Source organism: Chenopodium quinoa, unplaced genomic scaffold, assembly GCF_001683475.1.
Source record: "Chenopodium quinoa cultivar QQ74 unplaced genomic scaffold, ASM168347v1, whole genome shotgun sequence".
NCBI lineage: Eukaryota > Viridiplantae > Streptophyta > Magnoliopsida > Caryophyllales > Amaranthaceae > Chenopodium > Chenopodium quinoa.
Window position 1 is genome coordinate 23,692,660 of NW_018742204.1, and position 10,378 is coordinate 23,703,037.

The 10,378-nt window shown below is 35.1% G+C and overlaps 1 protein-coding gene across 2 annotated transcripts; it reads right to left on the reverse strand.

The window, feature by feature from the left end:
* Window positions 1–4,498: 4,498 nt before the first annotated feature.
* LOC110724937 lies at window positions 4,499–10,176 on the reverse strand. Of its 2 annotated transcripts, none has more exons than XM_021904427.1 (6): window positions 9,983–10,176; window positions 7,722–9,309; window positions 7,365–7,616; window positions 7,125–7,205; window positions 5,603–6,190; window positions 4,499–4,975 (listed from the first exon to the last, which is right to left on the reverse strand). In XM_021904427.1, exons 2-6 carry the CDS (start codon window positions 8,940–8,942, stop codon window positions 4,919–4,921), a joined length of 2,199 nt encoding a protein of 732 aa, XP_021760119.1. In that variant the 5' UTR covers window positions 8,943–9,309; window positions 9,983–10,176; the 3' UTR covers window positions 4,499–4,918. The 2 variants fall into 2 exon arrangements, with proteins under 2 accessions (XP_021760119.1, XP_021760123.1); XM_021904431.1 differs by having other exon boundaries at window positions 9,857–10,176.
* Between the last annotated feature and the right edge of the window lie 202 nt (window positions 10,177–10,378).

Here is a 10,378-nt window from a genome sequence, read left to right on the forward strand (position 1 = left end):
AACATTCTCTTTGTATCTTGGATTTTGGTTCATCATCATCTTTGGTGTTTGGATTTGTTGGTAAGGAAGACGAGGTTGTAGCATCATTGTTTCGTTTCTTGTTGATCATGGTGCTGGTGTTCTCTTGGCTTTCATCTGATTTCTCCGTCGAAATCGATCGAGAAATTAAGAAGAAGGATGAACAATTAAGGGAGAAAGATTTCAAGGGAATTGAATGAAGGTATCTATGGTACGTCGAACTGAAATAAGTAAACAAGTATATATAAGAAAATGTACGTGAATCAACAGTTTGGGATGATTTAGGAGTGATGAGCAAACTTTGTGAGCAAGTCACCTAATATATTTGTTTTAGTAGTAATAGGATAGTTTTTAGAAAATAAAATCCAAAGATTTTGTTCAATAACATGATAATCTTATTTTCTTAGGAAATAATATCTAAAATCCTCGATTATGATAGCAGATACTCGAACATTTTAGGAAACTTTTTAGTTTGGAAGCTAATAGACTACGAGTATCACTTACAATGGGTTTTGTTGATATAACATCTGATGTTTTACAAATTTATGATATAATCTCAATTTTTTTAATAATAATATTAATAACTCCTCACAATTGTAGTCCAAGGATTTGGCGCCAAAACTATATACTACCTCCGTGAACTATATTATTTGCAACAAGAAATGTTTTATATCTCACAAATGATATTTACATTGATATCATTAGCAATTATTTTTCAGACTTATAATGTGGGCAACCAAAAAGATATAAAGCCTATCATAATCCGAATCAAACTTGACCTGAAATCTGACATGACCCAACCTGAACCCATCTTGAATATCCAATTTGACACCGGCCTCTAGCCACAAGTATTAAATAGCTTATTAAGATACGGAGTACGAGTAATATATAGCTAGTCATTATAGCTTAAAGTAGATAAAATAATAATAATTAGTTTAAAAGTTATGTGATATATCAAGCTAATTTGACCATTAGCTTGTCATTGGAGTTGTTGCTCTAAAGAGTCACGATCCTAGTTGATTGAGTACCTCTTAGCTCTCAAGGATTAGCATTTCTGCAGTGCTTTTGCAATTAAGTTTGCTAAATTCAATGAAGCTTATGTTGCTTAATTTAATTTGTCTATAAAACAGTAATCACCATGCATGTATGCTCATTCAAATCAACAACATTACAAAGTATTAATACAAATGAATTGTTACAGAATATAAGCCACCAATTAGTCAATTACAATACATTAGAATTCTTTAATTTCTATCAATAAAAGCTTCCAACATTATATAAGTTCTGAGGTTAACATTATGTATCAATTATTAATCTTTAAATATAGGTTTAGTAATATTATCACGGATTCACAGTGCTTGACGGCTTGTTACCTCAATCGAGTGAAGCCCAAATCGGCACGTGCTGCCGCCAATTCATGTGTATATAATTATGTACACGTGACATTTCTTTACTTCACCTTATTTATTTCACATTGTTATTGTACATTTGTACGTAGTGGTTGTTACTGATTTTTTTATAAGTCAGATTTACAAAAATAAAAATAAATCAGAAAAAGCTAGATGGACTCAATAATACTAGGTAAATCATATATATATATATATTTTTTTTTCCATCTGTAGAACTGATCAAATATTCAACAACATTTTAACAGTGAGCTACTTAATGAATAATTTCTCTTAGTTAATTTACCACTAATAAGTAGTATGAATTCAGAGTTAAGCTGCCAATGAAAGTATAGTATAGTACTAGTAATGATAACAGATTCAGATTCAGGGAAGTAGAAAGTAAGTGAAGTTCAAATAAATAAAATAAAAAAAAAATTAAACTGAAGAACAAACTTAATTCATAATACCATCATATCATAAGTATCAAAACTAGGGTGTACTGTACTACGGAGTACAAGATTAAGAGATCAGATAACAACCCTCTTAATTAAACTAGATATATAGTCATTATTACACATCAAAATAAGCTAGAAACCAATAACAAAACAGATTAAACTAGATGCTATTTAAACTAACAGAATCACCTTTAATCAAGTTAATGATTCATGCATAATTAGTAACTTATCTTAGCTTGAAACTAAACCATTTTTTGCAATGCAATAATCCCATGCAAAATACTGATTAATTAAGGAGCCACCAACAAGATTAAAGAGACAGTGAGAGGTCTATACTTTTTCCTCCTGAACGCTGGTGTTGTTGTTGGTGATTCTCCAGGGGAAAAGGACTTAGCATGACCGCGGCCGGTGGCGGCGGAGTGTGCACCATACCACCCATACCCATACCCATTGTATTACAAAACCCGCCACCGCTACCGGTATCATCAAAGTAACCATCAGAAGGCGGCGCCACCACTGGACCACCGCACCCACAACCGCAAGTAGTACCAGAAACAGTATTAGGATAGAAAAAACCAGCTGCATCAGAATGTAGAGGTGCTGAACCATACACCGCCTCCATTAATCCATTATTATTAGTATTAATAACATGATTATTATTATTAGTGGTAGTAGTAGAATGATTAACCTCAAAATTAGTACACCCTCCTCCTGCTGCTGCATTCCCATACCCAAACCCGTATCCGTATCCGTACCCGAATGAATACGAACACCCATCTCCATACCCAGAACTCACCGGAAAACCAGCAGCGGCGGTAGGATTAACGACGGCGGCGGCTAGCTGTTGGTGGGAAAACAGAGTAGCAGGAAAGTAAAGAGACCCAACTCCTCCGCCTTGAACAACGTCGTCTTCAGTGGAATAATAGGTGTTATTGGGGGTGTTAGAGGCGGCGGAGGTGGGAGATTCCGACAACAAAAGACGGCGAGCGGCGGCTCTTTGAGCTTTATGGGCATTTTGATGGCCACCCAAAGCTTGAGAAGAAGTGAAGGTTCTAGAACAATAATTGCAGCTAAATACTCTGTTGTTATTATCACTGCAACACTTCTTCGTTTTGGGCTCTTTTCTGGGTTTTTCTTCGTAAATCGAGAGAGTTGAAGAGTTGTTAGTGTAGTACGAAGGGTATTTTAGGAATTCATACAAGCTTCCATGGATAATAATACTGTTATTGTTATTATTATTATTATCTGAATTATCCCCCATTTTTGGAGTTGAGTTTGAGATGAAACTCTGATAAAATGATTAGGAAGAAGAAGAAGAGAGAGAAAATATAAGAGTTTTGGATTTGTTAAGAGGGGTTTTATAGAGAGAGAAAGCTAGAGGGGTTTAGCTGTCCTTGATTTTGTAGTGCTGCAGTGATTCCAACAAATTCCAATTATTCCCAAATTCCGTTATCCAATTTTATCTTTACCTTGATTTTGTAGAGGAAACTGTTATTAATTTTTGATATATGACCATTTTAACCTTCTCCAATATTCTTGTAATAATGATTATTCATGTATAGTACTCCGTTACAATATTTAAATGTCCGTGTGTAACTCATGTGTCATTTTGTCCGAAATCATAGCATGAGTAGAGATACATAATAGATAGAGTACGAATGGAAGTATTATATATCAACGTAGCTATTAATGACGGATATTTTTAAAATAGAGTGAAATGAAGTGATGGAGGGAGGTAGGTAGGTAAGAGATTGTGCACGACAATTGTACATATACTAGACCACCTGATGATGAATAATAGAGTACTAAAAAGTTGAAAGATATGAAAAGAAAAGGTGAGTAGTACTAGTACAAATTAAAAAGCACGTCGTCAAGTGAAGTTGGAGGGCGCCCCTCCCCCCCACTCCAAGTTTCTGTAATTTTTGCAGATTGTCAGTTTTCATCTTATTCTCTCTCTGTCCGTACCAATTGGAAAGTAAGCAAATCAAAGGAGAGATCACCACGTGGCCCAACCACAATGAGGATGGTTGTTTTTATTACAACCATAAATCTTTTTATTCAAAAAAATTATCTAAAGTCGAATTGTTAATCTAGCTCCATCAAGTTGTGAAATTAAATGGTATACAATACGACTTACTTTACATTTTGTATGAGAAGTTTCGAAATAAGCAATTGTTGTTGATCTAATATGGTGAAATTTGGCAAATGTTAACAAAGGAGTCATTATAAAAATGTGTTAAATAAAAATTCGAGAAGATAATATTGCTATGATTGTATGGATGGGTTTAAAGGAGGTTATAGATGTCGGGGTCATGTTTTATATTGTATGTTGTACATTTGCATGAGAGTGGAAGGAGATACATATGTCATGCATACAAGGTATGGGTAAGGGGGGGTCTTATACGTTATACTCTAAGCTCTTGTAATTTCACTAGATATTAATTGAAATTGACTATTCATCTTTATTACTCACATTATTACTTCCCAAAATCATTGTCCGTACTTGTAAAACATATATTTTGAAGAAGAAGAAAATATCGTATTATAGATTTTTTTTTATTTTGTTCAACACGGTTACTATATTGATACATAAATTTAAAAAATAAAAAAGGTGAATTAAGTAAGAAAGATTGCGAGTGAAAAATACAAGTACTATATTAAATGAACAATAACATGTTTATTTACATTATTGTTTTATTTCTTCCTAAGTAATGTACAAATAATAAACACTATTTGTATGTAGTATTTGATTTCCTGAAGTTGCATTACAGGCCTTCCTCTTCTCTTTAGTTTGCAGGACTTTAGGTGATGGGCCTGCCATGTTTGGGCCTTTCTTATTGGGCCGATCATTCAACGTTAGTGCAACAGGCCAAGAAGTACAAGCATATAGCTCATGCTAGCAGTCCATAGCACACAACAATCAGAAAATAAAATAAAATAAAATTTATTAAAGTAATTGTCAGCTGTACAGATGAAAGTAAACTTAAGAAGACTCCCAAGTTGGAATCATTATGATGAATGTAGATTTACAATATGTACAGAGTCAGAATAAGGAGATCAATCGCCGAAGTCGTAGTACTTTGGATCTGCTGGGAAATGGTATTCCACATTCAACTGCAACCACAACATCAATAAGTTCACTATCAGAAGAAGCTCAGTGCATAACAAAGACATTCAAACTTAGCAACCAAAAATCAACAAGGGTACTATGGAAGAAGCTCAATTCATTGCAAAGACATTATCAGAGTAAACCTTATAATGACAAATGGAAGTAGGTTCCCTTCCAGATCATTTTTACTCATAAAAACTATAGCCATTGCCATTTCTAAGCAGTACTTTGGAGCAAACATCTAACGGTAAAATTCCTACATTCAGAAGTCAGAAGTCAGAACTAAGCCACCCGCAAACTTCAGCCACTCGGATTTGAGGAAAGCAGATGGCTAATGCATTAGGGCAAATATTTGTGCGTGATGAGCCATTAAACATTGCAATTGCAATAGTTGGAATTTTGGAAAAATCAGGGAAAAAAGTTGGACATAAAAGGAGACTTTTGTTGAAGTTAGTGATGTCTCTTTGGAAGTTTAAAATATTCGCACGATTTGGAAAAAAAAAAAAAATTCTAACTAGAAGCAAAATACTTCGTATGTAATAAGCTTAGTTTGAAGCTTTATTGTACAAAAAGAGTATAAGTGAAGCAAAAAAGTTCAAATCATACTATCATATAGTAATAAGGACACATACCTTGCCTTCATCGGAATCAGTATGCCTTTGAGGGAATACAACTCTCAGGTCATTGTACAAGTAAAATCTCCTTTCCCGTTCATTTTCTCCAGAATTACCTCTTGGAGAACATTTCTTTAGTGGAGGACACATAAAACGAAGATGCAGAGCATATCGTAGGGTTCCAGAACCGTTAACGTTCTCTTTAACCTTAAATGAACCAAGTGAAGCTTTCTTCCCACTTGCATTGCTCGCACCCTGGTAGAAATTTTCATGGCAATTGTTTTGACATTCACTTTTGTAGCCACTACAAGCAATTCCCATTTCTCTTAAATTATTATTACAGACACGGTGTCCTTCTTTCCCCGTAGAATCTGCTAAATTAGATAATCCATGACCTTTGACTGGAAAAGAGGATTTTGTACTACTGTTCGTATACCTTGGGTTCTCTTCACATGCAATTCTTGATGGTGTGTCCAGTCCCGCTGAAGAATTCTTATTTGAAGCTCCTGTGATCCTTTCCCTCACCGTCCTCTCACAGGATTTATGTTGTTCAGGTTCCGTAGAAATTTTAGTAGATTCAAGTGTGATCCTTTGGCGCATGAATGTCTGTGTCAATGAGAAACAAAATAAGGAATATGATCTAACCAAAATACAAAACAAGTGGCTCCAAATATTAATTATAATCTCAATCATTGGCTCATTGCCTAGATCAAAATTGAGAATTGTGAGGCTCAATTCTATAATAAAAAAAAGGAAACAGTTGCTTCAGTTACATCCAGCAGTATACAAAACAGCAATTGCCAACACATATTGTTAAAGAAGATAATGGATCTAATTTACAAAGAGAAATCACCGAAACGAGCAAAATAGCCCCATAATCTGTCCATACTACTTTGCTAGCCAGATAAGTAAGCAGTGGAACAAGATGCAGATAATAAAAGCAAATGTTCGGAAATTCACTCATAATTCTCCATCCAACTACTTTTAAAAACGAGATCCAATATTTACAAAAACCAAAAGGATAAACACGCGGAATTGATGTGGAAACAGAACAGGGGATAAACTACAATTTAATTATTTAACAGTATCATAAATGAATCCTAATTTACTGATAAAACCACAACCTCATATTGCGGATCTTCAAACCATATACCTCCATTATTGCACATCTAACATACATGTCTCAACCTAGAGCCACCCCCAACAGCTTGAAGGCACTCAAACTCGCAACTCCTATTCAAAATATATGCACTAACATCCAAAAATCCCTCAACCTATAAACTTTTAATAATAATCTCTTTTTCACACAATTTGCGTCTTCCTAGCTCTACAACTCTTGCAATGCACTTATGCACTATGTCTGCCTCTGACTAACCAATTTCTTCACAAACCAAAATAATCTGTTATATGAGGGCCCCTCATATTACCATCTAATCCAACCACATATCAGCTTGCGCTTGTTTCCTAGCAAGATGTTATAGTGCCATAAAAATTTATAGGCTCTAACCAGTAATAAGCAGAATTAGAACATAAATTTCACCTTGGTACCAGAGGGCATGTCACTCAGATCATAGTTGCAAAAGAAGGTATGAATAGGGGTTTTTTCCGGATTGCTGAGGACCTGCAGAGTGAAGTCAATTACAATTTTCAAAAAATCAGAACAAAATTGCTATACAATTTCTTTTAGAAAACAAAAGTATATATCCAAGAACAGCACAGCACAGCTTGTAATAAAAGGTTATCACAGAAAGATGAAAGTGCAAGTCCAACAACAAAATACCAGCTGTATCCGTCCTTTCATGGGAATGCGCAGTCTATTTTTGTCAACTCGTGCATCGTTATTGCTAAGACTTCTTTGGAACTTGTGGCCATAAATCCCACCGGAAGCAGCTCTACTGGGAAGATCTATGGATGCATAGTAGAGTAAGTAGCTATCTCCATCCACGCTGGTAACAGAAAATGGAAGTTTCTGCGACTTAGGTGAGAAATTTCCCCCGGTAACACTTAGAACAGCTAGGAAGCCATCAAGTTTCTAAGCAAAGACAAATATAACTGTAAGCTTAATAAAACATTAGAAGCCATTACTTTCTAAAAAAGAAAATAGGCAGAAACCTGAAGATCAAAGTAGTGCACCAACCTGATAGACACTATCAATGGGGAATCTACCTGACAAAAGAGATTCCTCAAATGAGCCAACCAAAGACCTCCGCACACAATGTCTACTCAAAGTTCTAATTGGCTTTCTGCTTTGAAGATTAGGGGCCAAGTCAGGAAAAAATGGCCAGATAAACCCCCCCGAAGAATCCAATGATGATGGCCGAAAGTCTTCTTTCGGTAACCTAGTGACATTGCACCCCTCTTTTTCAGCAGAAACGGGTGTGCCAGCATCAGGTCCATCAGGTGACAGTCTAATACTACTAATTGCAGTATATTCACTCTCTAACTGTCTTCTAATAGTCCTAAACCCATCTGCAGCTTCCATCCTATCACAAGATTTCCGACCAAGTGGAGAAGATGGAAGGGAATGGGAGGTCATTTTTTCCATGCATAAAAAGTTACCCCCAGCATGACTTCTTACTATGCTAGGTTTTTCCAGTTTGCTAAGTCCATTAGAGGATAAAAAAACATCAGATGATTCCTGGTCTAGTGGTGATGGGCCATCAACCAAAATGTACGAGGCCTTTCTACCACCTACATAAGATGTATTTATCTGCTCTCTGCAGTAAGAGTACGCCGAGATTGGGGTAGTCATTTGATCCTTCAATCTAGAATCATCTACTTTACGGTCTTGTGTCTCTGCACTACATGTTTTCTCAGTACTGACAGGAGACAGCATCCCATATCCCAGGTTTAAAACATCACGTTTGCAGTTATCAGGGATCATCAATTGGCTCAAGGGTGACAACATTCGCTTTCGAAGTGTTACACCACATGATCCAGTAACATTCACTGCACGATCAAATTCATCTGAAGAACTACTGTTACTCAATTCATCACATCGTACAGTTTCATTTGCTTGAAATCCTACAATCCTAGAAACAGGAGTAACATCCACCTCCTGCTTAGCATTGCAGCAACCAACACCCTCTTGCCCAAATTTCACTCTGGGAACATAAAGCACAATATCTCTATTCCTTCTTAACATTAAAGAGTCATCAGAAGTGCCTACACCCTTGTCTCCATTCTTCGAGAATTCTCCTCTTGGAGATATTGACGAATTCCCACATACTGAGCTTACATGTTCCCCACACAATCCATCCCGATCACGTGAGCTCACACTACTATAATGGGTAAGCTGGCTCAATTGTGCCAGACGTTCCTCATTAGACCCACTAGAGGATACTTGAGGCAAACCCATTGTGAAGCTTACTAGTACTACTATAAAAAAAAAAAAATCAAAAAAATCCAAATTGAAGGTTGAATCTTCAAGTTCCTCTACCTATCTATTGCAGTGGTCCATTAATTCAATCATCGCTTAATTTTCCAAATGAGCAACCCTTTAGATACCTCAAGCCGCCCTAAAGAATTCAATTCCATTTTATCGGTTATCCAAAAACTAAACATTCATACAATTACCACCCTTAAGTCTTCAACCATAAATCAACAAACAACGGCACAAAGAAGTCCAGTGCAACCTAACCATCCGACCATACATTAAAGTCCAAATCATTATCACCTCAAAGACCTTAGGCAATGGAGCTTACACAAGCCATTGTCATTTGTACCTGCAAATGTATCACAATACTTTAAAAATCGCGCATAATAGTGGACCGTCAAATTCAATGAAAGTTCAAGCAACCCCAATAAACCAAACATTATACAGATGCTACAAAAGTTAAAACCGCATACACCTCAGAAATTAGGCTCTTACAGTCTATAACATAACTACGAATTCACCAAATAATCAAGAATCAAATGCAATACAATCCAATAAACTCCAATTTCATATATTATTAACAAGAAGACAATATTATTACATAAAAACAGCCCATCAATAATGTAACATTAAAAGATAACAATAACAACAACAAAAATAACATGGTAATAATTTGCAAGACTAACTTAAACAAGACAACAATTATTCAAAGCTTATTACAGCTCCTGTCAATCTTTTCAAAAAATAAACAAAAAAAAATCTCAATTTAAATTCCCAAAACAATCAACCCAATTTAAAGTGATAAATTGATCAAACAAATCAAAATAATCACATAAAAAGTAAACAACCCGTTTAAAAAAAATCAAAGAACAGAAGAAACCCAAATAAATACGCACCAAATAGGAAGCCATTTTCAATCAAACTAATAAAAATCCATGAAAATCAGCAAAAAATAAAAAAATAAATTTGAATTGAAATGAGAGAAAAGATGAAATAAAAAAGAAAGAGATAGAAGTAAGAACTGGTAAAGTGAAATGGGTTGAATTTTCAGCTTTTTCTTGCGTCGCTTTGAAGAGGCAGAAGGTTGAAAATTTGGGATTGCGGTTTTCGACATAACCATTACTTCTTCTTCTTGTATGTTCTCTCTCTCTTTTATCCTCTGTATTTTTTTAATGTTGTTTATCTGTAAATTGTGTTTCACTTTGCCCATAGATTTTAATTGCCTTTTCTTTTTCTCTTTTCCTTTCTTTTTACTCTTTCTTTTCGTTATTTATTATTACCTCTATTTTATAATGTTTTAACGTATACTTTATCGATTCTTTTTTACTTGACCAGTTTTGACTTTTACATTATTCACCATTCCTCCTTTGACCGTGTTTTGTGAATAATATATAAGGAAAAAATATTTATGTTGGATC